General features: G+C 39.9%; 4 protein-coding genes across 11 annotated transcripts in view; 2 read left to right on the top strand and 2 right to left on the bottom strand.

The window, feature by feature from the left end:
* ada (adenosine deaminase) overlaps positions 1–2,031 on the top strand; it is a 27,113-nt gene extending 25,082 nt beyond the window's left edge. For all 4 annotated transcript variants that reach the window (XM_076984206.1, XM_076984205.1, XM_076984207.1 and 1 more), the window contains one exon: positions 212–2,031. In XM_076984206.1, the coding sequence (XP_076840321.1) occupies positions 212–316 (105 nt within the window). In that variant the 3' untranslated portion in view covers positions 317–2,031. The remainder of the gene's footprint in view (positions 1–211) is intronic.
* On the bottom strand, positions 1,713–20,064 carry pkig (protein kinase (cAMP-dependent, catalytic) inhibitor gamma). Of its 3 annotated transcripts, none has more exons than XM_076984213.1 (3): positions 19,582–20,064; positions 8,165–8,343; positions 1,713–3,552 (listed from the first exon to the last, which is right to left on the bottom strand). In XM_076984213.1, exons 2-3 carry the CDS (start codon positions 8,313–8,315, stop codon positions 3,473–3,475), a joined length of 231 nt encoding a protein of 76 aa, XP_076840328.1. In that variant the 5' UTR covers positions 8,316–8,343; positions 19,582–20,064; the 3' UTR covers positions 1,713–3,472. The 3 variants fall into 3 exon arrangements, with proteins under 3 accessions (XP_076840328.1, XP_076840330.1, XP_076840329.1); XM_076984215.1 differs by lacking the exon at positions 19,582–20,064 and adding an exon at positions 19,457–19,581; XM_076984214.1 differs by lacking the exon at positions 19,582–20,064 and adding an exon at positions 18,068–18,232.
* On the top strand, positions 17,641–27,755 carry LOC143485053 (uncharacterized). Of its 2 annotated transcripts, none has more exons than XM_076984210.1 (4): positions 17,641–17,853; positions 26,100–26,294; positions 26,393–26,567; positions 26,860–27,755. In XM_076984210.1, exons 1-4 carry the CDS (start codon positions 17,753–17,755, stop codon positions 26,947–26,949), a joined length of 561 nt encoding a protein of 186 aa, XP_076840325.1. In that variant the 5' UTR covers positions 17,641–17,752; the 3' UTR covers positions 26,950–27,755. The 2 variants fall into 2 exon arrangements, with proteins under 2 accessions (XP_076840325.1, XP_076840326.1); XM_076984211.1 differs by lacking the exon at positions 17,641–17,853 and adding an exon at positions 23,643–23,714.
* ttpal (tocopherol (alpha) transfer protein-like) lies at positions 20,377–23,813 on the bottom strand. Of its 2 annotated transcripts, none has more exons than XM_076984208.1 (5): positions 23,510–23,813; positions 22,534–22,992; positions 21,882–22,075; positions 21,620–21,730; positions 20,377–21,525 (listed from the first exon to the last, which is right to left on the bottom strand). In XM_076984208.1, exons 2-5 carry the CDS (start codon positions 22,973–22,975, stop codon positions 21,250–21,252), a joined length of 1,023 nt encoding a protein of 340 aa, XP_076840323.1. In that variant the 5' UTR covers positions 22,976–22,992; positions 23,510–23,813; the 3' UTR covers positions 20,377–21,249. The 2 variants fall into 2 exon arrangements, with proteins under 2 accessions (XP_076840323.1, XP_076840324.1); XM_076984209.1 differs by lacking the exon at positions 23,510–23,813 and adding an exon at positions 23,106–23,489.

Below are 27,755 nucleotides of genomic sequence, written 5' to 3'. Positions count from 1 at the left end.
TCTTTTTTAACAAAGTGTATTATGTATTGTGTAATGAGTCTGGGACCAAAGTGATGGTTTATCAGTGAAAATTGTTGCTTCTTCAATATAGCCAATATATATTAGAAGTTAAGAAATACAAAAAATTATTCATTTAATTTATAGCAAAATGAGTTATTTAACATTGCATCCATTTGTAAAAGAGCGTTGAATGAATCTATCTGTTTGGCAGAACATAAATGCAGCAAAATCCTGCTTCTTGCCTGAGAAGGAGAAGCAGGCCCTTCTGGAGGAGCTGTACGAGGCCTACGGCATGGTGAAGAATACCGGCTTCTAGACACACCTCAGAAAACGTCTTTCAAACATGAACGCGAATCTTTCCAGTTTACCTCAGCAACATGGACGCCCCTCTACTCTCAGAGAGTGATGGGTCCCTCTTTCAAAGTTTACCATGCAGTACCATGAGTACTACTTTTATTTTCTTAGCAAAGCAGCATTTGTAAATCATGTAGTGAAATATGTGACCGAATAAATTGCTTATTAATGGGTCACCACTTATATATGAAAGGGACCCAGCAATTAACAGATATGTGGGCATAAATATGAAATCTGGGCATCTTGGTTTAGGTTAGGGTTAGCGTTTTTACTTAGGGCTGAGCAAACCAATTTCTGCCATGTCAAGCACTTACCAATCATGTTTCTGCCCTTTAGCTGCAGTCCCCACAGCACTTCCAAGGAATTGAGTTAAATTCTGAACAAATGTATCTTATTACAATTAAAGGCATCACTTAGCAAAATAAATACAAATGGAAAGGCAGTATATACGGTACTTTGTAATATGCAGTTAGTAATATGCAAATGAATGAGCCCTCATATTTGGTGGTTACTGGCTTTTAATTCTTATTAGGCATGCTAGCACTTAATTGAAATGTTTCTTTAAGCTAAATATAAGTGAATTTTCCAAATGGGTAAGTACTGCAGTATATTAAAGCAGTTTACCAGTTTACTGTGAAAAGGGAGTTTTGAGATAAATAGTATTACTTTTTCTTGAGCATGATGTAAATAAATAATGTGTAACTGGCATTAAAATTCATTAAGCAATGTTCTCTGTGAACATCTGGCATGGCATAGACATGTAAACCACTGTTATATACGTAAAAGATGTGAAATTTATGCCTAGGGCAAATACTTTTTGAAACACATTGACTAGCCGCTTCATTAACACCCGTATACACCCGTATACACCCGTATACACCCGTATACTTTGACCATACACTCCGCAGATATAAAAGTGCTTATATAAGTCTTTGCAATTTATAAGTATACAATACATTTATCATTTAAAATTATAGCCCATATGTCGACATGCACATGTTTTGTCTGAAATTCAGCTACAGGGGCTAACAGACTGTACTAATAAGGTAGGATTTTCTAAGTCACTAGTGAGGTTTTATTTGATTGCAATGACTACAATTCAGTGAGTCATGTGGACATCTCTAGTGCCTATGTAATCCAAATCACCTGAACTCCTTTTGTGTGTATGCCATGTTGAACTGCTTGCCTCACACTCCTGTTTAAAATACTCTGGTAAAATAGCATTAATACTACAAAACCACTTTTGTCATTATCCACATATTGTGCCTGTCTGTCTTTTTAACTGATGTATTGTTCTTCCTTGTCTCAACAGCAGGAGGCAGACTGCACATCATGTAGTGACTAATGCATATCTGAGCATATTATGCTTGAATGCCATTCAGTTAAATTTGTAAAATTACATCACTACATTTAAAATGTTTTTTTTTTTTACATTTTTAAGGTGTAAATGAGAGCAGGGTGAAAAGGCTATGGAGCTGTGCCCTATTTCAAAATAGCAGTAGTGCTGACAACAGTAGATTTTATGTGAGTGACCGTGTTCAACTGATTCTTGCTCTATCCTTTAATGATGATCTCTGTTTGATGGTGCTTTTTGGAAACCCAACCCTGGTCTTTTAAAAATGCCATTAAGATCCCACATGGTGTAGTGAAATAGCAATACAAATTATTTTGAACCTTTGTAGTGTCATTATTTTATGGTGAGTTCATGAAAATATGGCATTTAATTGCTTATTTTAGATGATGATGAATACTCAGGGCTCTCACACACATGCTGTGGTCTGAATACTCAACTCTCACACACATGCTATGGTTTCGATACTCAACTCATACACATGCTGTGGCCTGAATACTCAGCTCTCACACTTGCTGTGGTTTGAACTGCTAATTCGAAAGTATGGTATGACAGTTCAGTTTGACCAAAACAGACAGTCTTAGGCGTGTTAGGTTCTCTGTTTAAAGTATACTGTACTCCTTTAAGGAATTCAAGCTTTATGAGAGAGTTCAGTCTCATTACTGTTAGCTCTTCATACATCAATAGTAAACAATGCATCAATAACCACTTCTCGTGATACATCAGTACAGAATAAGAATCAAAAAGGGTTTTATATCATTAATAGAACAAGAGCACACAGATCAAGGGTGTTAATGCAGCCTCAAAACTCCTTTATAATTACTGGTAGTGTCAGATTCTGGCAGCAAAGCTCCCTTCACATGTGTAATTACATGTTCCACCTTTTACTCTGCAATTATGAACTTGATGTAAACAACTTGAAAACAGAAATTCACTCCACAGCCACACAGGAAGCAATATTCTTTATCATATCTCATTAAGAAAATGACATCTCAAGGCACATGTTTATCAAATGATAAATATGAATATACTGTACTTCCATATACTTCTTATACAATTGCTTTGTACCACGTATTTCTGTAGTGTGAGCACATTACCATATGCAACACATTAAGCACAATAATAATGTCATTTCCATTTATTCTGAGGTACTTACAATACAAAAAGAAAAATTCAAGGTGGGCAAAATTTTAGTGGGCAAAAGCTTTAACTCATACTATATAAATATTGTTAATTATGTTACATACACTTTATATAAGTATATAATGTATAGAAACAGATCTATTGACCTCGGGGAATATGAGGAAATAAATAGCACTCTGTCCGTTCATAACTACACCTGTTATAGTAAAAAAATATGTCAAACTGAACTTTCCACAGCATACATCATAAACAGCTGTGTTTGCTTCTTCTTGGTTTGATAGCATAAACAATTTCAGAGATTCATATTTCCAATAATTCATGAATTCAGTATTAGAATGAAAAGGTATCAAAAAGCACAATGTTTCCTTTCAGGGGTGGCAATACAACCCCCTGTCAAATCTTTTTGGGCCTGCAAAATGGAGTCTGTAGTAGTAACAAATCCATCCCGTGTCTGCAGGACAGAGTCTCTAGAGTATATATCAGCACATGTCTACAGCATGGCTCTGTGGAGCAGCCTGGGACGACAGCTCCTCGTTTCTGCCTGTCTGACGAGGTGGTGATGATGGAGAAGGTGGCAGTGGTGGGTCGGGAGCTCCTCCGTCCTCCACTCTTGGTGCTCCATCTTTAAGATGCACTTTCCTTGCTCTGCTCCTGTTCAGGGCTCCCTGATGCCTCAGGGGGAGGAGTCCCAACAGCACCTGCCTCTGGAGCACAACGCCTTCGTTACACCAGCACATTTCTATTGGTATAGTTGTATTTTTGATGATTGTTTACACAGCACCGCTATCTGACAGGTACTGAATGAGAAGGAGTGTTTTTACAGCACCACTATCTGACAGGTACTGAATGAGAAGGAGTGTTTTTACAGCACCACTATCTGACAGGCACTGAATGAGAAGGAGTGTTTTTACAGCACCACTATCTGACAGGTACTGAATGAGAAGGAGTGTTTTTACAGCACCGCTATCTGACAGGTACTGAATGAGAAGGAGTGTTTTTACAGCACCGCTATCTGACAGGTACTAAATGAGAAGGAGTGATTTGCAAAAATATGAAATGAAATGTGCCATATTTTGTCAATTGTGATTTTTTCACCGCTTTTAACCCATCCGTGCAGTCAGAACACACACACACACACTAGTGATCACTAGGGTGCTGTGGATCACACGTGCCCAGAGCGGTGGATAGCCCTAGCCCAGTGCCCGGGGAGCAGTTGGGGTTAGGTGCCTTGCTCAAGGGCACCTCAGTCATGGCCTGTCTGGGAATCGAACCCACGACCTTCACATGACTGCCCATGTGAAGACATGTTCCATGTTTTGCACTGATTTAATATAAAAGCAAAACATTATTTGTAAAATTGCATTCCTTATTGCTTAAATATAAATCCATATTGTTCTCATGGTTGCTTATTCTTATTATTTAAGAAAAATTTGTTTTTATTAGGTTTTGTGCGAAATATGCCTGGGAGGGTCGTTAGCACATATCTGACAAAGTAGAACTAAGCCTCACTGTGAGGCCTTCAGTCGAAAACGGTTGTTGGGTAATTCCTGAAAAGATTATTATTAAGTGTTGAGACTGTGAGAAAGTTCATGAGTCATTATGAACAAGGAGTGGATATGGACTCGTTACACACATTATTAAAAACCAGTTATGTTTCCTTTCTTGAGTTCTAAAGGTCATCAACAAACCTGACAAAATCAACAGGGCGAGTCAAAAGACCCTTCATAAAAACTTCAACAGCAAGCTTAACAAAAACTATTCCAGGCAAATCTGGGTTTTTGCTCAGTCATTCACCATTCGCAGTGGTGGAACTGTTACCACATAGTTAGGAAACGGTTAAGGAAGTATGGATTGTTCCAAGCTCTGATCACCGAGGTCATGTGTGGTTGGGGTGACTGCAACTATTCAACCTCTCCTTCAACTCCATTGTGTTAAAGACATACTGACTAACAAAACTGGGCTACGCTCATCCAGAATCAAACATACATGAGAGAAGTGAGCATGAAAGACCATGCAATTGCTAGTAGTGAACAGGGCTAGTAACAACAACAACAATAACATTATCATTATTATTAAATGATCTGATTATCGCATTATCTGACCTGGTTGTTTTATAATATAATTTTGCTGTAACATTGTACATTTTTGTGGTGTCATTAAATAACAAGTAATTTGTAAAATAACTGGTTTTAATGTAACTTAGTTTGGGATTACTTCCTCCTCCTCTTCCATGATCTCTTCATGCATTTCACTTCTCCATTTTCCTTAGCCTACCATTGTGCAGTTTCAGAGCTAGCCTACCGTTCTCTTGAACTCCTACGTTTTCTTGTCTCTAGATTGTCTTTAGTGCCCTTTTTCTACTCTGTGCATGTAGCTGCGTTTCTTGACCGTCTTCCTCTTCATTCGTTGTTTTGTTTTTAAATTAAACCTGCTATAGTGTTGATCCACCTGTCTTGTCTTTACACGATGCTGTGGCGACCCCTATCAGACACTGCAGGTAATGCAGTTAATTCAGAGGATAACTGAATTAACTGAAACAGTCAGTTTAGAGTCATTTGTCCATAAACGACAACAGATCAGCAACAGCTTGCACAGGAGGTACCACAAAGTAACGAGCTCACTCAACTGGTTCAGTCTCTAAAACAGCTACTAGATGTTTTAGAATCAGTTCCATCTGGGATCAAGGCACGATTATTCGAACCTTCTGTTCCTTACCATGACTCCCAAGACCTCAAAACCAAAGAAATATGATGGAAATCTACTGAATGCAGACGAGTCCTGCTGCAATATTCATTATAGTATGGCTATTACCTCATTTCTGACTAGCTCAATACTGGGCTACAGCTGTGTGGGAAGGACAGGGAGAGGAAACACGGTCAGATGAGCAATTTGCAGATATGCTCCTGGCAATTTTTCAATCATCCCTCGGCGAGCAGGACATCCGGAGACACATTTTTCAAAGTATACACAAAATTGGACACGAGGAATTTGTGCATATCCAGGAAGGTGACAAATGGAAAATGGAAAATCTTCCACCACTGGCCATTGTGATGATCAGTTTATGCAATTCAGCCTGGCTAATGCCCCAGCTGTGTTCCAGTCTTAGTTCCAGTCAGGTTCTCCACGACATGCTCCGCAGGTATATGACAGAATATGTCTGAGTATTCAAGAAGCCTGAAGGAGCACATAAGTCATATGAGGTTGGAGTTGGCAGGATTGCTGAACACAGCTTATATGTCAAAGTCAAGAAGTTCCAGTTCCATCCTGGAACAAGCCCACCCACGTGGTGACTGCAACGCTCTGAGAGATCAACCCAGAGACCTCCGATACAGGAGCAGCTAACCCCGGACCCAGTGACCGGCCACCAAACAAGATGTATGCTGCATAGATAGCATAAGCTCCTCACCCACACACATACTGCCATTGCTACCAGAATTACAAAGCTGCTTTTAGCTCACGATTGCTGGTCCAGTCTTCATGCTGACATCCAAAAGTATGCGAAGTCCTACATTGTACAGTCTGTGCTGAGTGCAAGATTCACTGGCAATTACTGGTCTGCAAATCCCAACCACCCTGAACACAAATGGTCAGTGGATTCACTGACCTCCCAAAATCTGAAGGCAACAACCAAACTGATGATGGTCTTCCAAAAGAGTCTGACCTCTCTCCACAGAGCTTACCAGACCACCAAGACCCAATTCCAATATGCATCATGTCATTTTGGCTTTGACTGGACACAGTTCACAGCCAAAGTTTGGAAAGGTTGGGGATCAGCTTGTGCCTTATGGGCACCCTGAAGACAATGTTCGAGTGGAGAGCCTCAACCAGGTCCTTGGCCAGACCTGCATAGTTATGACGCAGACCGCCAGCGTGACTGGTTCAAGTTACTCCCTTGGGCTGAATATGTTCAGAACTCTCTGGTTAAGTCTTCTTCAGTCATAACCCTTTCAGGACTTTTTCAGGACACCCATCACCATGGTTTCCCTGGATCCCAGCCAACTCAGAGGTCCCAATAATGGGTGAAGTGAAGGCTTTAGTGAAGTGACGAAGTATGGGAGTCTGCTCATATACATCAGGGGAGGCTATCAGGAAACAGAAGACCAGATGAGGCACCACGGGCAAGCTCCAGGTAACTTGCCTAGAAAGAGGGTATGGCTATCCACCAGAAATCTGAGACTTGGTTTGCCCTCCAAGACGTTGTCTGGACTCCCACAGGAGAGGTGGAATATCTGGTCGGCTCCAGTATGTGGATGACTGGAAGAGTTACAGCCCAGAGAAAAGTTCATGGGTTCGTCCTGAAGATTTTCTGCATTCCCTTCTGGTGAATGACTTCCATTGGCACCGACCTGGACACCTGGGACCTTGGTTTCCTGAGGAGGCAGGACCAGCTCAGTCTCATGAACAGCTCCTGGCAAATGACTTCTGCAATGGGTCCCAGCCAGCCAGCCACTTTATCTCTGTACCTACCAGCCCCACACCCTTGGCAATGTAAAGTCAACACTTTGCCTTGCTCGAGTGCAAACACCTGACTCTCACCGCCTACTCTTCAGTTCTTCTGTTTAAGCCAGAGTCCAATGCCAGGTCCGCACAGTACTGAACTTCTCCATGTGCTTTGATTTTGAAAGATCTGCCACCTTTCATGTTCCAGTCATTCCAGTACCTTCTATTTCCCCGTATTCTATGATGCATTTTCCTCAGCTTACCTAAGTTTTGTTTTCTTAGCAGCTAGTCGGACTAGCGCTGTATTCTTAGTCTCCTTGGATGTTTTGTCTGTAGTTGTTTAGGTCTCTAGTTTCTCCTGTGTTTGTTTAACTCATTCTTGATTGTGTTTCTGTCCAGTTTTTGTTCTGTGTTTTTCAAATTAAGCCCACATGCATCCATTTGTGTGTCTTGTCGTTACAATAATGATGTAATTTTCAGCAAAACGGAATCATCAAAATATGGTAGACATTTTTTTTTTATGCACACTGAACTGCTACTTGCCAGCACTTCAGTGGGCATAGTGATAACTGAGGTCATAGCTTACCAACACTGACAAAGCATATGCAGTCCCTCCCTTGACTGAATGGCCCACACAATAATGAAAGGAACTGCTGTTGTCAGAAGAGGAAATGTCAGACTCACTATGTTCATTTTTGGTACATCTCAAAGCACCACACTCATATAAGCAAGCACACACACACACACACACACACACACACACACACACACACACACACACACACACACACACACACACACACACACACACACACACACACACACACGATACACAAACACACATGCACAGCAGGCATTTGTCAGAAGCAGATCTACCTCCTTCCTTTAGCTCCATCTGAGCCATGTCCTTGGTCAGTTCGCCCGTGGCCACCACTGCTCCTTCACCCTTAATGTCGGGCACTGCATTTCTCCGGCCTGTGCGATCACAATTAATGAAATCTGAGTATGACGACTCAACGTCCATCATCTGCCCATGACCTGCCTTCTCATTCCACCTGCAAGAGGACCAGAGACACAGAGATAATGACTAATTACCTCAATATTACTTCAAACTTACAAACATGTTATTTTAAATAGGCCCGATGAATACAATACTCGGTAAAGTGGCAAGCAGATACATGTATTTTATGCTAATTGAGTTTGCCTACGAGTCTACCAGTTCTTTAATATCTGTGACAGAACATGTTAGTTGATGAGATGAATTAGAGTAATTATTGCTCCAGAGGTTCTATTTCTATACTTAAGTTAATAGAGTCAGCTCCTGAACTCATTTCATGGCCCAATTATAACAGGGAGGTGGAAACATTTATACGAGACCATCTAGCCTACCTTCACAAAACATTCTAACTTTCGCTTCAAGATTTCACTTGGTTTGTGCTCGGAGCAATTTACAAGTAAGCTTCCAACCACAGCCTTATGGCAAACGAGAGATAAAAACGAATAAGTGATACATATACATGAGGAACAGGAAACACATTCCCTCTTGAGTGCTTAGTGACATCTTTTATGTTGTCTTAAGTGCGTCAAACTGCTTTCAAGCTAGGGTGTGTGAGCGGGGGGGATTTGTGCATATTAGCTATTCACCCCCGCCCTTTGTGCCTCCACTCGGTCCACATTTAAGTGGGTCAGTGATCTCGTCAGCAACTACAGTGCTGCACAGTGGGCCTGGCTCAGAGAAAAAAGGCCGCGGGAACAGGAAGAAGTGAAGTGAATAAAAGAATACAGAGGAATGTCCCAGGGAAATCAAGCAGGGAGAGGAAGGCATGATCCACACACCAAGTACACACACTCAAACACACAGAATCAGCTAAATGTAATGCCACTTTATGTCTGAAGCAGAAAGGGTAATAAAGGAAATTACTTGTGTGAGATATGAGCATGTGAGATTATGTATTTACACAGAACCTACCAGTACTCTTACTAACAGTAGGCCTACCAGACTGAGAGAATAATTTTTATGAGAACTTACACATAATGTACTCATTACTGTGATTTACAAAATCTTAAACTTCTTACTGCTCATTACATCTTTGACAATTCTGCTGAATAAACTAATCAGGCTAACAAGTTTTCCTCAGTGTCATCACTGACTCATCCCAGACATTCTTTCAGTTAATGACTTCAATTTAAAAAATGGTCAAACATTAATTATTGGGGTGGGGAGCCATCATTTATGATTGTTACTGGCACCCTGACTCAAGAGCAATTTTGTTTTTGTTTGACTTGATTCTATCCAATTTGATTAAGCAAGCTGCTCTGATTCAGTAATTTCCTGGGAGTGATGACAGTTTGTGTGCATCTCTTGCTGTGGAGATTAAAACCTGTCACCATGCTTGTCCCTCAGACACATGGGCATCTAGCCTAATGCCAGTCTAGTAAGCCAACCTAGAAACCTAATGCCAACCGACTAGGTTAGCAATTTTTCTTGCTCAGCCACCTTCAGTTGGAGTGAATATGGTGTATAACATGAAGATGTTAGCATGACACTTGATACAACAGATTTGCTGCAGCCCAACAATATGATACATTTCATTGTGATCATTTTACATCCTTTACATTCCATTATTTTATCTCAGACTAACTCAGATTTCTAATGCAAAAACAAATTGCAGACTTGACTCAATTCGGTTGATTTATTATGAATCGTAAGAATTGTTAATGGCAAACATTATTAGGTGCCATGCCATACAAGTAAGTCAAATTTTATAGTATTAATTTTTTTTTACAGTATTACAGTATTTTGACCCGTCTCTTTAGTCTTTACTCTGGCTGTTACACTGAAAATCGGTTTTAGATTAATATTGCTTTTACTTTCTGCTTTTGGAAATGCCAGTGCCTGTACTATTCTATTTTCCTGATGTTCATAATCTCACGACCAGGAAGAAACATTTCACTGGGCGACTGATCAGAATTCAGTGGACCCCAGTGACCCCACTCACAATGCCTCCAGTTTTTTTCACATCGGTTTGAATAGTATGGAATTCAGTTCAAAGCAGCTTAGTCAGAACACACAATGAGCACCAGCAGGGAAAGCTGTGAGCCACAGAAAGCCATGAGAGCTGAACCTTAAGAAAATGTCATGTGTAGGCCTTTCTGACCTCTTTTAAAGGTGAACATAGTCTGCTCAGTTCTGAGACAACTGCCAGTAACATGAGACCATATAAAGGATATTTTCATCAAACAATACATGATTGCAAACAATTTGACTGAGGTTTGCACTGCAATTAAGTGTAAACCTAATTCCTTAACATTTAAGCGGATTACAATACATCTCCTATCAAAAAGGCAAAACAAAAAACAAAAGAACAGGACAGTCGACATAAAGCAAAATAGCTGTGCCACTTTAAGAGCTCTCTGCATGGACGAATTCTCTGTTGGCTTGTTTTCCAGAAGATTAAAGGAGGCAAATAATCCTGCAGTGTTCTTAAGGGTACGGACATAGACTGTGTTTATTTTTTAACAATTCTACATATTTCTCACCACAATTCATCAAAAATAGCTCTCACCAATCAGCACGGTCACATGCGAGAAAATTTGTAGCCCATTTTCTAAAATCATGGGGCAAAAACAAGCAAACCAGGCACTCTAAATATAGTCAGGGTGGGGGTGGGACTGAATTGTTTGGTTTGACTCCTTTGTGTTTCCTCCCTGGGTCTAATTCTATGCTGCATCTCTCCGTGTGGTAATCTGACATGCACCACTTTAATGGAAGGGAGCACTGTGTGGGGGGAGGAGGGGTGGGGAGGACAGCCAGGAGGCTGCGGCTGTAACAGGTGTGCGGTCCGCACTGACAACAACACCCCGCCCACAAGAACGTGAGCCGCTTCATGTTTCACGGGCATTTCACTTCTACCCACAATTGGACAAAGCACAGCCCTAATGTGAACCACTTTGTATTCACGCCCAATGCCATACAACCGAAAGCGGCCCAAGATACCGCAGAAAAAACTTCATTTTCTGCGTTAGGAAAGAACCGTGGTTCATATAATTTAGTGGCCACAGGCAGTTGGATGTGAGCAAAGAATGTTTTAACAGGACTTTAAGTGCTGCATGTACTGCAAACTCTGTCTTCTCCAAAAATGGGCAAATGAGATCCTCCAACATCATGCTGAAATACAGCAGCTCAGCTGGGTCCCTGGGGCAACCCTTAGTCAAAACCTCAACCAATGAATTGCCATTTTCCCTTTGGACATGAGGGCTGTGGGGGGGGGGGGGGGGGGGGGGGGTGTTATACCCGGCTCACAGATGTCCTCTTTTGTTTTGATCTGCCGGATAGGCTTGGAACTGTGTGTTGTGTTCAGCCTCCGTGCATTTTTTCTGTGAAACAGTCATTGCCTCTTATGTGTGTCATGAACTGTTATAGTCACTCCTCATTCCAGAGATGCTGTTCCTTTTTAAGGAAGTGTTGATTCTTCCATTAAACAGTATGGTGCCTATACAGTACACAATCCCTAGACGTTAGTCGAAATCCACAGGCCCTGTAATAAGCCAGACAACTTGGAATTTAACGCAGTTATCCTTGCAAGTCCCTGAAATTTTACCAATGCTTGCAATAGAGAATCTGTATAGACTCAATGTTAGTATTAAATGGTTAATAAGGACACTGTATGCACCAAAGTAATGGTGGGTTCTGGTAAGACCACATGATTGTTATGCATGTTCTGATCATAGTGGATTCCCTTTTAAATTTGTCATCTGAAACGGTCAAAAAGCACTTCCCTAATAAATTATTCAAATTTAACACAGTGTGTTGCCTCTTCTAAACACATAATTGGCAGAGTTCAACAATGTCTCTTCTACTCAGGAAGATATTAGGACAGAAAGGACAACTTTCAATTGGACTTACTGAATCGAAACAGCATGTGGGAACATATTATTAAAGCAGTAGCTTGGGAACTCTCGGCTTATGCCAGAATATTATACAAGCATGATGTCTACAACATTTTGATTTTAAACCTTCAGAGAACAGAGATAACCAACAAATTTTCCTTTCTAGTCATTAATCATATTCTATTGGTCAAAATATCTCTCATATGTGGCTTCTGTCCAACCACAGAAGACACTTGGCAAAGTTATACTGCAAAATACACAAAAACGTTTCCAGGTGCCATATATGGATGGTCTATCTCTGGACCAAAGAGACCATTGTGACATTTATTGTTAACTTATGAATGACGGACCTTCTGAACAATGTGTAACAGGAGCTCAGGATGTTATGGACAAAGACCAGAGAGGTCGGTGGAGGAATATGTACCAGCATCTTTTCTTTTGGAGTGGAGGAGTCCTCTACTGCTACTGAAGTCTCATTGGGGTGTTAAAAGACGGCCTCAATGCACCACCGAGAGGATTCTTAAAGTAGGATTCAGTGCTTCTATCTAATTGAATCCAAGTTCTTCATTAGATCTGTTGCACATACACTTTTCCATCATGGCAAACAAATCATTATGAATTACATTTACACCAAGGGTCTAATTTATTACATAGGCAGTAATTACAAAGCAAACTTTTATATGTCCCGATTTTCTTCTCTCATAACTCTCATTATTGTGGTACTTCAATAATCCCAGACCACCGGTCAATATTGGTACCAGAGCAAACATTGAAGGTAACCAGAGCCGATTTTCATCAAAGGTCTGCTAAACATGCATCCTGCAAGTCTGGCAAAACCAAGCAGCCATTTTAACATGCTACAGCTGCTGTAATAAATAAATATCACTTATGTATGCATACTCAAAAACATTCTTATGTATGCATACTCAAAAACATTCTTGTGAACTAAACAGCAGTTGCTTTTTGTATTTCATTTTTATGTTGGTGAACAGAGACACTTACAAACACATTGAGAAGGAGGAGTTTGAAAAATCAAAAGTGACAAGAACTACCATATTCAAACCTTGAGGTCTCATAGAGTAGAAGAATAAAGACCTGAACGTTTAAAGAAAGAGAGAGAAAGAGAGAGAGAGATTGATAACATCACCATTACTTTAACAAGGATGCATTAGATACGCGAAAGCTGCTCATAATGAAGTTGAACAGACTGGCCAACCTAAAGACAGCAGTCCATTTAGTTGCTCTTAAGATAAGTGCACAGGCTTCAGCTCCACCACACTCTCCACCATACACCAGCACTTATTTGAAAGAGTAGCTGTTTCTGCCCCCCTCTTGTAAACAGGTGCCCATTTGCCAATGCTAGCAAAGCAAAACTAGCAAGTGGGGTTTTTTTTCCATTTTAAGATGTAATTTCAGCAACTGCCATTTGAAGCTTGTGCATAATCTTCCTCTTTTTTGAGGAGCAAGTCTCCGCATTTCTGACCATTTGCACATTTTCTCACACAAGATCCCTGCTTGACGTTGAAGTGGTGGCAAGTTACAGAAGCTTCAGGTTTCAACACCTCCCTCTTTTAGCTGTGCCATTGCCAATGCTTTTAAATGGCCTCTCTTCGGCGATCATTGCAACAGAGCTTTCTAAATGTAAAAGTAACACCATCATGCAGATATTTCATAACACCTTCAACACATCAGTACAAGTATTTATCTGTGGATTAGTTCTAAAACCACACCTTGCATGTAAAACAAACAAATAACAAATCAACTAAAAAGTTGTCATACGAAGAATACTACTTATTTTCCTGTATTCTCATACTACTGTATTTTCTTGTGAAATATTTTGACTACATCACTAAGAAGAGTAACATTCATGAAGCATTGTGATGCCTATAAAGATACGAGGTACTGTTGTACAAGGTAAACTGGTATTGTATTATAAGGTAAACTGCTATTGTGTGGTAAAGCAAGAGGGAGGACAGAGGCAGATCCAGGATCAGTGTTACACCATGGCTTACCCACACATGACTCCGTTGCTGTATTCTACAGTGCTCCGGAAAGGTCCACAAAGTAAAAAAAAAAAAAAAACCCAGTGAAATTCAAACACATATATTGCAACTTCAAAATAATGTTAATTAACAGTAAGTAATCTGTCTACTGTGGTGACTATAAGTGAAGGCTTGAAGCAGTTTTAAAACTGAATAGTTTTTCTTTCGCTAAGGTTTAGCAACTTAACTGTATATTCTTTTAGTAAGCTACAGTTGCACTCCGGTTGCTTCATTTAGAGTGTGTCAGTGTGGTCAACATGACTTACAACTAATACAGAAAGATTAAAACTTTAGGCTGGATGGATACAAACCTGTCTGATTTGTTAAGGACAAAGGTGTCATTTCTGTGGTAGTCACAAAAGTTAATCAGTTTTATCTGGACATTTATTATCATGCCAATGATAGTACGGTGTATGTGGTAGTTACATTACACAGCATGTAGATGACAGGAACGAGTTATGCTGGTTCATTTTAAATAGGGTATTAGATTCCCCATAGAACCTGACTGAAAAGTGTCTTTACAATGAAAAGCTAAAACGTCAAAAACAACAGACACTGTAAACTGATGCAGAATTCTATCCCACAACTCAACATTTTATGGTTCCTTTTGTAAACTGATGCAGAGATTAGCCTTTTAGCTTATAAGGCCATTACCACAGCATGATAGCAGCACACATTCAACAAAGCCTCAACAATTTAAAAAAGCTGAAGTAGATCAAGGCCTGTGCCAGTCACCCTTTTACTAATGCACGAAGGGATAGTTCACACAGGAAAGTGGAGCCCGTAAGACCTTTTGATTTCAGATCAAGTATAAAATAATAATGAGGTTGCTGCCGGGAGTGCAAGCCTTGCCTGGACCATTTTGGCATGTTTAAGCCAATCACAGGACCATGAAGCTTCAGTAGCCTGGATGATATCCCCATCTCATCAGCATTTAATGGGTGCAATGTCAAATGCTTGGCATTCAAAAATATGCCATCAGATATTTAAATATCAAACACAGTAATCTCATGAAGTACATCCATGCATGCTGCTAGAATTAGACCAGACAGAAGAGATGAAAGAAAATGCGGGGGTTCCACTAGTAAATATGTACTTAGATAATGGAGCAAAAACAAAACAGAGAGCTTTCCTGAGCATAACTATGTGCACCAGGATTACATAAAAAAAATTCAAAGGAAGCTCATTCAAAACCAACTCCTACATCTGTTTAAGCATACAACAACTGGCTGCATTCATCCATCCATCCATTATAATATCATTTAACTGGTTGATTTTTAACAAATTTGTACCTTCATATGTTTCAGAATGACCAGTGAAGCCTTATTTAAAATTTAGTCATTAAAAAAATGATGGTGTGGTTCCTAGATCCCTCCATTTGCCGGTACTGTAATATGAAAATTCATATAATAAAGATGCAGACACAAGTATTGGTTGAAGAGCTGGTCTTGTTTGTTACTGCTGATAAGATTAACACGTTACCACAAAAGAATGCCTGACAGACATACAAAGAAGTCATTTTTATACATTTTCAGGAGTGATTATGTAATTGCCCCTCTTTCTTTCACATATCAATGTTTGATACCTGCATAATTATACACAAACCATGCATTATTCAATATGTGCCAACTGAAACCATCATTATGCAGGTTAGAGTATAGGATTATCTCCCCCTGGGAGATAAGGACCATGTTCCTCTTTACCTCAACTCTCATCAACAACACCTGCAAGATAAGGATGTTTTCTGCACTACTCTGGCCTTGCTGTAGAGACAACAAACCATTCACAGAGACTGACAGAGACACTTTCAGCTCTTACTCAATCATGTTATTTCCAATGTCTGCGATAGGATCATTCTGAAACAGTCCGTTTTCATCTTGCTGTGTCATTGAGGCCACCTGCCCCAGTGACCATTAGAGCTTTCAGTCTGTATCCAGATACCTACACAGATCTCTCAGTTCTGAGACTTTCACACGGGCTTCATAGTATTGTTTCATCTTCAGTGCTCAAGCCTTTCTAACTACAAAGATCTTTTACTTCTGTAGGAACAACAATGGTGTGTCAGCATATTAATAAGTCTATTCGAGCTGGATGCAGTGGTGGGAGGTTATAGCAGTACTATGTGTCAAGGAAAGGTTGGGCAATCGAAGATGAAAAGATCTACAAAAGTACAGTCCGCCAAGCGGCGCTGTAGAGATGCTGGCCAACCACAAATGTAGCACCACCTCAATGCCACAGAAATGCTGAGGGATCGTCAGTCAATGGTCATCGTTCTCCTCAATCACATAACCAGCGACTTATCAGGATAAAGCTGAAATTATCAACAAAATATAACAACACCTATATGGTCAAATACTTCACATAGCACCAGAAACATCAGTCTGCCTTCCTACACTGATCAGATCGCTCATCAGTGTTGCCTACCATTTTGAAATGTAAGGCCAAAACAACTATGGAAGGATAGGTACAGACCTAAAATGATCAATCTGCAACCAAAGATGCCTTCAATCATGCAAAGTAGCAAATCATGGATATCATGCAAAAAAAATATGGATACCATGCAATATCCAAAACGTTCAAGATCCAAAATGTGGACCCTACAGCTGTCGGACTATGACAGGATGATTAACTATTCCCCTTCAAATATAGATAAGTAAAGTATGCTTTTTAAGTATGAAGGTGCACTGAACAGAACATTAAAATACATCAGGCACCAACTGCCCTCTCAGAATTCTTTACACACATCTCCATCCATCCATCAACCACCCTGTTTGTTTTAGGTCTAAGCAATGCTAAACCTACACATAAAAGCCTTTTTGTTGACACGTACAGTACATAACGAAAACTATTTACAACCATCATTATTTCAGTTATCTGAAAATTATTAGGGCGATCAAATATTTATCATAATTCCTGCAATGATGTAGTGCTAAAGGCCCTGTTGACACCCTTAAAAATCTTTCTAAGAACAGAAAATGGAACTCAATTAAAAGAGAAGTTGCTTCGATAAAACATCATGGCTGATTTAAAAGGCTGGGTGGGTCAGTATCTAAAACAATGGACAACGCGTGCATTATAGCTTGTGCCACTATTACTGACTTGATATCAAAATTATAAGCTATACATTTATACAATCTATAACAGGATTACACTGAAATTATAGCAACATTTTAAATGTCTCCATGGACTTCAATGCTGCATAGAAAAGAACAGAATCTGGCATAATGGGGCATTGTTGTTGCTGTCTGTGTCTGTGGTCGGTCACGCACCACCTAACAGGAAGCAGGTGGGACGTCTGGTCCCACTGTTTGTGCTCCTGTCCTGATGCTGTAGCGTTAACAGAACGGGAGAGCTGCACCCACAGCGAACGGAGGGGACATGACCACATCTGCAGTGGTTCCTCTTGGGGCCTTGTGAAGTTCTTATGAAATGCCACAATGGTGTTTAAATCGTGTATTCTTGAACATTTGAGAGCAAAAGCAGAAAGCTTGTGTGATGAACAGCATCCAGAGGTTACCGAACATTGTTCAGCATGGGACCACCAGGCCACCGTACGAACAAAGTGAAGGCAAAATATGGATTCAGTGAATTGCAGTCACCTCTCAACCCTTCAGGTGGATCCATCAAAATGGAGTAAGCTGCCCAACGCACACATTAACCAAAAGCACAAATTTACACCCAAGGCGCGCAGTGCTAGACAGCAGATTGGCTTTTAGATGCCACGTGATATCACATTAGGAGCCACACATTCTTTCCTTTTTTTGTTGCTCTGACCAAAGTCTCACTTTCAGTATTACTGACCACATCCAATTAGCAGCATTGCCTATGCTGGGGTTTTAGTACTTACCAAGTTCGTTCCAAATCCAGGCAATATAGTATAAAGATGTCCAAAAGCCAGAATGATTAGAAGTCAGCGAAAGGAAGAATAAACAGAAATTCCAGTGGCACTGACTTCTGTGTTTGTGCAGTGGGAGAGAGAGATGCTCCCTCCCTCAGCCATACATCTAATCTCACCCAGCTGCAGCTCTACGTCTCTCCCACTGATCAGAGGATGTGGGCGTAAAGAGATTTGATTTGCTCCGAGTTAGGAGAGGAGGGCAGACAGGCTGAACAGATCATGAGAGAATCCAAACCTAAACGTTCCTGTCATCATCAAGTTTAATTCAACATAACAAGCCAAATAAGATAAAAAAAAAATATTGGTAATGGATGCTTTTAAAAACAAAACAGAACAATATGATTAATATTAATACAGTAGTTGTGAGCACAATTTCACTTCAGCAGTGAGGTGAACCTTGATCTTCTAGGGAAGGTGGCAAATGTTTTGCCATAACTCAGGAAATTGTGTGTGCTACTGCTGTGCTAAAGTCAGTTAATATTTTTGACCACAGGTAAGACCGTCATCAATCACATGAATACATGTTTCAACAGGCATATACAGTTTACATGAAGGTGAAGACTTAAGCCTTCATCTTTGCAAGAAGCTAGGTTACTGTTGCTGAAAACAGCATGTAATTAGTCAATGATGCATTTAAATCTTGACTCATGCCATAGAAAAGTGTTCACTTAACACCGTGTACAACTGTCCAGCATGACGTGCTGCTGACATATAAAATGAATTACAAAATTCAACACGCAACAAAATAGATTTCAGATGGACAATATTTGTCACATATTTGTTCATCTCTAAACTGCCTCTAAGCAGAACTGCGCCTCCTAGCGGTCGGTCCATATGGGTCACGTGAAGAATGGCATTCCCACGAGTTTTGTACTTATATCCTTGAAGTGAACAGAGATGGGGCTAACACATCAGCACCTAAAAAACACTCCCTCCCTTCCTTGCGTTTCAAGCAATGTGACACAAAAATGTTAGAATTCCATTAGGATATCTTTGATACCAAGTTAGCTAGAGATACGAAAACTTTTTAAAAAGTTACAAAAGGCCTACACGCAAACCGATGTAGCGCAATTGAAGAGAATTCAGAGTGATTCTCACATTCTTAGGTCAACATTTCTTTAATGTCTGCTAAAACTCAACAAAGCTCTACACTTACTAGTGTGCATATATACACATGGCAGTCTTGTCATACCAATGACATCTGCTTTACAAAGTATAACAAGCTATAGACGTCCACCTTTACATTAGGATGCGAATGCAACAGCCAACACATTTCTCGGCATTATCAAACCAGCCTGATTTGCCAGTCCTTTCAAACGTATAACGAAACATTTTTACGTTGTGCATTACTTCTACTATATCCTTGAAAGAAACGTCCTTGATATGCTCCGTATCTCCTTTTACCCGTCATGGTGTGTGCATGTTAATCTTTGTATCGATGTAACGCTGCATCAATGACTAACCTTCATTCGTCTCAGGATCCTCCACTTGTTACCACGTCGGTCGACCGTTGTTCGGGCTCTCAAGCTAAATTACCTATCTTCTTTCCACCATTTTATGGTTGTTCGATGTATTTAATGAGCGTACCGTGTCGGGGGGACGAATAACATTTCGGAGGTAACGTTTCTTTGACAACACCTTGGAAACAATGTGCGAGTTTACGTCCTAAACAGCTGTTTCCAAAATGGAGTTATCCCACAACCAATGACACCGCAGGGTGTCCACTTCACTCTCTCCAATGGGCACGGCTCACTCTGTGGCCATCCGTTCTTCGTACTGTAAAAGTGTACGTGGATGTAAGCTTGCGGAATTACTTGAGAGCAGCGAACATGGAAGATGCTTTTAATGACCAAAAGCTTAATTATTAAAACGCTGCATTCGTCTTCCCGACGAGCCAGTTCAAAAGCTGGTAGGCACGCGTCGTTGAGAATGTTGAGTTGGATATGCACTGGTTTTAACATCACCATTAGTATTCATTAAACTCCAAAAGTTTCTCAGGTTTGGTGAAGTCTGGTTACACCAAACCACAGACCAAGAAAACCAAACAGCGTGAGCTTTTAAATGGTTCATAAAGCAAGTTTGGATCAAATGCTGTATAATGTCTCCATCTACCGGTAAGTATTCAATAAACGATACTCAAATACTCTTAAGTAAAACATGCGCAACAAAAAACAAGCTACATTTAAAAGTTGGATCGATAACATTGGAATGCAGATCTTTATTTATTCCTGTCCTATTTGGCAAACAGCATATTGGTAAACATGTATTGTTCACTTTATTTATGCCCTTCAGACTACAAAGTTTTTATACATAGCATAATTGGGCACGTAAGGTAGACCTATATTCAGCTGGATATTTAGGTGGTACTTAACTAGCAGACCTTTACATCTAATTTGCAGGCTCAAATGTAACAAAGCTTTGTGGAGATACAAATTCTATTTTAATAACCAACTATACCTACATATTGCTGTAACGCAAACAACTTGGAAGGGCAAAATGCACAACCTTTTTAAGGCATGAATAAAGAAAAAAGAGTTAATGAGCCTCTTATCCAAAAAATGCAGTACACAGTGTAGAATAAATAATAATAAATAAAGAAATAAAAATTAATGTACATTAGTATTGCTGTAGATTCAATGCACCAGACTGTCGGACTGCCGTTCTACAGTCACTGTGAGGTGCAAACAACACATGTGAATTCCGCCCTTTTAAAGATAGATAAAATGTAACAATATATAAATTAGTTTTAAAACTACTTATGTTGTTTCTCCTTGTGGGAGAATATAAATCTAACTTGAATGGAAAACAGTCTATTTGAATGGTTTCTGTGAGCAAGACTAACTTTAGTGAGGAAAAACTACAGCTTAGATATAAGGACAACCACTGGAATAAGCAGCTTTTTTCCACAGGTGAAATGAAATCACATTCTTTTACAAGATTAAAAAAAGAGAGCAATTCATTAATGAACAAACATGCTGCCTTGCTAGTCTCAGATTTCCCTTAGTCAAGAAGACCAGTCAACAGCTTACCTCTTTAGCTATAATTATATGTTGAAGACATTTCTAATTCACCTCTGAACCTTACAGTCACCAAAAAAAAGATTTGTCTAAAAAAACAAAAGCTGATCTAGATCAATAGCAATAGTAGAGCTGAGAACGGAGGCTTCTGTACGAGTCCTCACCATGAGCCCCAGTCTCACCATCGAAGAGCATGGAGTCAGGCAGAACCGTGCCCTCCAGAGGGTCGGGCTGGCAGAACTCCACCACAAACTCCTCCTCAGCCTTCAGCAGGGCATGTGCCCAGGCAGACATGTCCAGATGGCCAGCCACCCCACCATATTCTTCTGGGAGCACAGAGCGAGGGATGACCCGGTGCAGAGATGACAGATCAGAGCCATGCAAGACAAACTGGGAGAAACAGAGAAAGGACATCTCGGGTGAAAAACTTAGGATAGAGTCCAAGCATTGAGCAGACAGCAATGGACGTAAAAATCACAATTACCCTTTCTGCCATCTTCTCTTTCAAAAAGGGTTTAATTATTGCAAATATACCCTTGAAGATTCGAGGCTCATTTATAATATTTACTGCCTTTATTCTGATTGGAAATCCGTCCTGAAATACAAAATCAGATGATTAGTGATGGGCTTAAAATGAAAGTTATCACAAAAAATGTCATCTTTGTGATCTTTTAGACAGCTGGCTCCATAAAATTCTGTAATAAGTAAAACATGTCATCATATTTGCTACTAAACTAAGGACTCACCTGAAGAATTCCAACAACCTTCTTAGACAGAAGAGGGCCTGGGTTAGAGGCTTGAGACAAGCCAACTCCATTGTAATCCACTAGAATAACTATTCCATTCACTTGGGTTTCCTCAGGCTGAATCAGCTTCTCTAGTGTCAAATAAATGGCCCGTATGTTGTCTACAAATGGATAGTCATTTGGTTTCCATTTTCCTGTAAAGCAAATGTAAGAAATATAATTACTATGGATAATACTACTAAGGGAAATAAAGACATATCCTTAAATCCAGATGGTCCGAAGGTGTTCAACAAACTGATCAGCAAGTCTTCTATTGGTCTCTCCAATGTAATGCTGATAACAATTGATCTTTGCATAAGAAGTAATCATTCATTCATCCTCATGCACCACAGCAGGAGTTGTTGTCTACTGCATTACTTGCAAGAGAAACCAAGAGAAGACGTTCGTTGAACACCTTCGAACCATCAGGATTAGGAATATGTCATTTCCAGTGTCAAAGCATTTTAATATGAATGGACATTGTATTAATGAAATATCTGTTTGCATAGCCAGAACTGATCTAGACTCTTGGAACTTTAGAACCCCATGGAATTAATCTGATGATTTAAACACACACACACACAATTCTACTGTTGGACCAGGATCAACCCACCTGGCCTTAAGCACAGGATGTAGCGACCTTGAGGATCTGGCCTGGGCAGGACAGTAAGGAAGCCCAGATCCAGCACATGTTTCACTGTAGAGGGCTTCAGGTCTTGGAACACCTCGGGCCAGGCTCTCCTGCTGCCGTGGTAGTTGAGGAGCAGCTGTAGGGCCCGGTCATAATCAAACTTCCTGGCTCTGAGGAAGCGTAGGAGAAACGCGTCATCCAGCCGTGTTCTCAGATTGGGCTGCTCCTTCATGATCATGTCCCGCAGCGCCTGCACATCTCGCAGTCTCCACTCAGGCTTCTCTTGCAGTTCCTCGCGTGCCTTGGCCACCAGCTCCGCGGTCAGAGTGCAGGAGTATATAGGGGGAGGAGGGGCAGGAAAGCTCACATTTGTCACTGGTTTCAGCCGAGAAGTAGCATCAGTGCGACCTTTAGGGTCTTCCATGGGCGACCTGTTTATGTCTGGTATTAGCAAGTAGAAAGTAGTTAAATGAAAATACTTAAACATAGAGGTCAAGACCAAGCACGAAAAAAATACATAAAATAGAGAACGGAAAAATATTCACATTATTCACCTTTTAAAGAAACGGACTAAAGTAAGACATAATCTCCAAACTGCTACTCGGTTGTGATTTGGTATATGCTATATATATATGGAATATGCAATCAGTCGGGTATATAGCTATAAGCTAATCAACTAGAGGTAACGACAAACCAAATGCATAACTACCTAGTTAGCTGCTAGGTTCAAAGTTATTTTGTTTATTTACTTTTATTTACGTTTATGTATCAGCTCTATGATTTGTATATTCATAGAAGAAGCATGCAATTTTATGTGGTCGATAAAAATGTAGCCAAATGCGCATGCATGACAATGCTTGTTTTCTTGAAATTCCTGGGGTTTCTGACATACAAAAAAATGAAATGTAAACAACATCGATTAGGCAGCCAGTTAGCTACAAAACGAACGATAACCTACCTGTCAGGCAAATCGGCAAATCCTCAATCAGTTCCGTGTACAGAACCAGAGCGCTCCGCCATTGGCTACATGTAAACGATTACGTCAGGTTCGTCACTCCGGGTGGTGTTGCCATGTTGGGGATAAATCCTTATCTGCGTGGGGATTTGACGCCAACCTCGATCTGTTTGGCGGACTTGCTGATTAAGGATGGATTTCCCGAAACGTTAGTACTTCGTAACCTCGTACTTACGAATATTCTTAAATTTACGAGTGTTTCCCGAAACTCTTCGTAACTTACGTCGTTCTTATAGTCGTTCGTAACTTAAGAATCTCCGGACCCATTCGTAACTCACTAAGTACTTCATAACTCGTGCAGTTCTACCTCAACAAGGATAGAGGTGCTAATTTCACTCGCGCTGGTTTTAAGCACGACATTACAACATTTGCGTTTATGTGTATAATTAGCCTAGTAGCCTATTTTCTTTTGAAGTAATTACATCGCATATACCACATTGTGTCAACAAAAATCAAATGTACTTTGAATTATTTAGCATTAGTTGATATGTTCCCAATATTTAATTAAATCTCTCAGTTCATCATTGTGCAGTTAATAGCCTTTCAGACTTTCACAATTCGTGTATTCTTTGCAAAGAAATGGATACAAGTTGGCCTATTAAGCTTGTTTTAACTTAACCCATAAAATAGATCGATTAATCGGCAGCACATATAAATAACTTGGATTAAGGCTAGCAATTGTGCTTGTGTGATGAACATGGCAGCTCTTCAGAGTATTGGCTTTGAACAGAAGACATAATTTAAGAAGACGACGTAATCCACGGAGCCATGTAGTTCGCCTGAATGCAGAATTTTGCCCTTAGCCCCACAATGCAGTTACTGACAGCCCTCCGATTTTATGCCACCAGGTGTGTTTCTGCAGACTGTGGGTGATGCCCACGGACTAAGCAAAGCTGACGTATCTAAATGTGTGCATGCTGTTACTAAAGCATATATTATATAGTCTGTGCATGTTTGTGTGCGTTTTGTATTTGTATAATTAAATTTGTCCTCCTGAGAATGCCATGGATTGCACAAGGCAGAGCACCTATAAAAGGTAGAGAAGTCACAGGTGACCGTAATGAGACGTCGCCGTTTGTAACAAGCCTAGATGCAGAGCAGAGGTGGAAAGAGTACTGAAAATTGTAATTGAGTAAAAGTATCATTACTTTGCCTAAAATCTACTCAGAGTAAAAGTAAAATTACCCATCTCAAAATTTACTCGAGTAAAAGTACAAAATTACTTCATTTAAAATGTAATTTGAGTAAAAGTTACTTAGTTACTTTCAGTTATTTAATGCATGAATGAATCGAACCAAATTCAGCACAAGTTGTTTTAATCGATTTCAATGTGTATTTAAGTGCACATCCACACTTGCAAAAAGATCAGCTGGGCTCAGGAACATACTTCCTCACAACACAAGGACAGTCACAACCTGTACCAAAGTGCAAAACAATTTTCAGTCCTATTGTCCAACACTATGATAATAAAGAAATTTACATTACAAATAATTCAAAAAACAAAATGCACACAAAATTAAGTGCCCACAAGATGCCACAAATCAAACTAAAATGCAACAGGATTCCACTACTCACAATAAAATGCCCACAGGATCCCTCATTAAAAATAAAAAAAATGCTCATAGGATCCCACAATTTAATAGTAAGTGCTCACAGTACCCACCGGATCCCATTATTCACAATAAAATGCCCACAGGTTGCCACAACTCAAAATAAGATATAAAATGACCAAAGGATCCCACATCTCAAATTAAAACAAAATGTGCACAGGATTCCACTATTTAAAATGCTCACAGGATCCAACTATTCAAAATACAGTGCCCACAGGATTCCACTTTTCACAATAAAATGTCCACAGGATCCCACAGAACCTGATAGATAGAAGATTTAAAGACAGAACAATCTCATCCTTTTGGGAAAAAAAGTGCTTAGACTACCCAGCATGTTAAAACAAACCTGAAGCCTGACTACACTGCAAATTTCTCCAATTTACATTTACTCTTAAATATACTATGGAGTTATATAAACATGCACTTTCTCTACCTTTATATATCATTTTCAATTTAACAACCAGCCATCAAGTTCACAATAAGGAAACACCTTTGATTAATAACAAAGTATACATAACACACAAAAGGTTACATCTTTATTCACTATTTCAATATCATTATATCTAAAACTACATCTTTTAGCGGTCATATATGCCTATCAAATTGAAGTGCACCATTATTGTTTGTGACCATGTTCCTGAGATACTAAATCCACATTCCAGACACATTTCACCAGCCAGTTTGCACCAATGAGTGCAAATTAATACCTGAATGAAGGACAATAAACTATCCAATTCAGTCATTATCGCTCCCAGCCGTGTCTTGTTAATTTCCCCTTTATACCATTTATAATCCCCGCATTTCAGAAGTCCCCTGTTTGGTCGTTGTCCAAGTAGAGCTTTTGCCTTCCAATTTCTCTCTTGCTATCTTGATCTATCTTTGTTCCTCCACTATATGCATGAGAAAGTAATCTGTCTGTTTAGGAAAATGGCATCACCACAGAAAAATGGCAGTCTGGAACTTCAAGGATATATACATGAAGTCTCTGACCTCAAACAAGAAGTCTCCTCCAACAAATGGTACTTCACTACAGTCCTCCAAGAGGCAGACCGCAGCTCTCATGTTGTTGTGTTTGCACCACATCAACACAGCTTCTTCAAGCGTGCTAAACATGACAGGTATGAGTCATATTCCTGGGCTTTGCATAGACTTAAAACTGACAATTGTGACACCATCATGATATTGTGCAACCATATTGCACTTATTTGTCTTTCAGAAGTCCAGTTATGTTGGCAAACATTGCCTTAAGACCCTCAAGACAGAATGAACAAAGCAATGACATACTGTTGAACCACAAATCAAGATTGAGTTGCCTACGTCAGCTGAATTTCAGCTTTTATGACCATAGACGGACAAAGGACATCATAGAAAATCCTGTGGAATATCAAAGAGTAAGTGACTCCATGTTCACCATTATACCATTCTACATAAAAACCTTTTAGTTCTCTATGCAAAGTTGGGACACTACCAAATGTAAATGAATCTAAACTATGATTCACTAATGTTATAAACTCATATTGTACTGATGGAACACTTCAAATGTTGAAATTCATGCATTTTACCATGTCTTTCTGCTTGGAAACTATTTCCTGTGAATACATGTGAATTTTTGCTCTAAATTTCTCTAATTTCACATGAGCATGCTTCACACTTGATTTTAACTTCTGCATCTTTTTCTTCTAGGTTAACGTGTCTGTGTCAGTGAAGAAAGCACGCAACCAAACGCAAACGACCTGTAACATCTTGAGCCAGTTGGCCACCGTAGTCACATGACATCATAACTCTGCGAGATCTAGGTATGTCACATTTGGACAGTGAAATTGAAAGCCAGCATCTGCGTGTCCATCTTTATATATAAAGTCTAATGCCAGAGGGCAAATACAACACGACCAATGGAGCACACGAACAAAGTCGCTTACGTAGTATCGGACAAAACTGCTTCACTCTTGCTCACGGTTTGAGGCAACCACACAATTCACACTCAGCAGTGGTACTGCTTCAGGAACGTGTGCGTACGTGTGTTCAGGGGGAAAAACGGGGCTCTCCACTACAAAAGAAACAACGATCAACCAAATGGACCATGCAGGTCCGTCAGTTTAACCTATACCAATTGACAGGCACTACGAAAGGTGAGATTTTAATGGCTGATGTCCAGATAAAACACCTTTGTCCGAACCGACATACTATGGACTCCGTTAATATTGCAACACTTATGACGCGTTGTGACTCATGCAAGGCTTTCTGCAAAACTGCTAAGATTTCCGTTCTAGCTCATGGGACTTTAACCATTTTGGACCAGGTAAAACGAAAACACATTTTACTTAAATGACAAAACTATTAGATTGGTACTTAATCCTGCTATGCAGTCCAATTTACCTGATTCTAACATGCAAACAGCAGAAATATTAGGACATGACACTGCAGTAATCTGCAGCAATGGGTCCACAGTTATATCAATTAAACTTCTTAAAGCTGATCAGCCCACTGATATACCTGATGCCATGTTATGCCAACTGCCTAATGATTTGTAAATGACTGTCACTTTTTGCAACATGTCTTGTTATGCCTACAGCCTAATT

The sequence above is a fragment of the Brachyhypopomus gauderio genome, chromosome 21 (assembly GCF_052324685.1).
Source record: "Brachyhypopomus gauderio isolate BG-103 chromosome 21, BGAUD_0.2, whole genome shotgun sequence".
Classification (NCBI taxonomy): Eukaryota; Metazoa; Chordata; class Actinopteri; order Gymnotiformes; family Hypopomidae; genus Brachyhypopomus; species Brachyhypopomus gauderio.
Note: the sequence above shows the minus strand (reverse complement) of the source record. Positions and strands in the feature narration are given on the sequence as shown.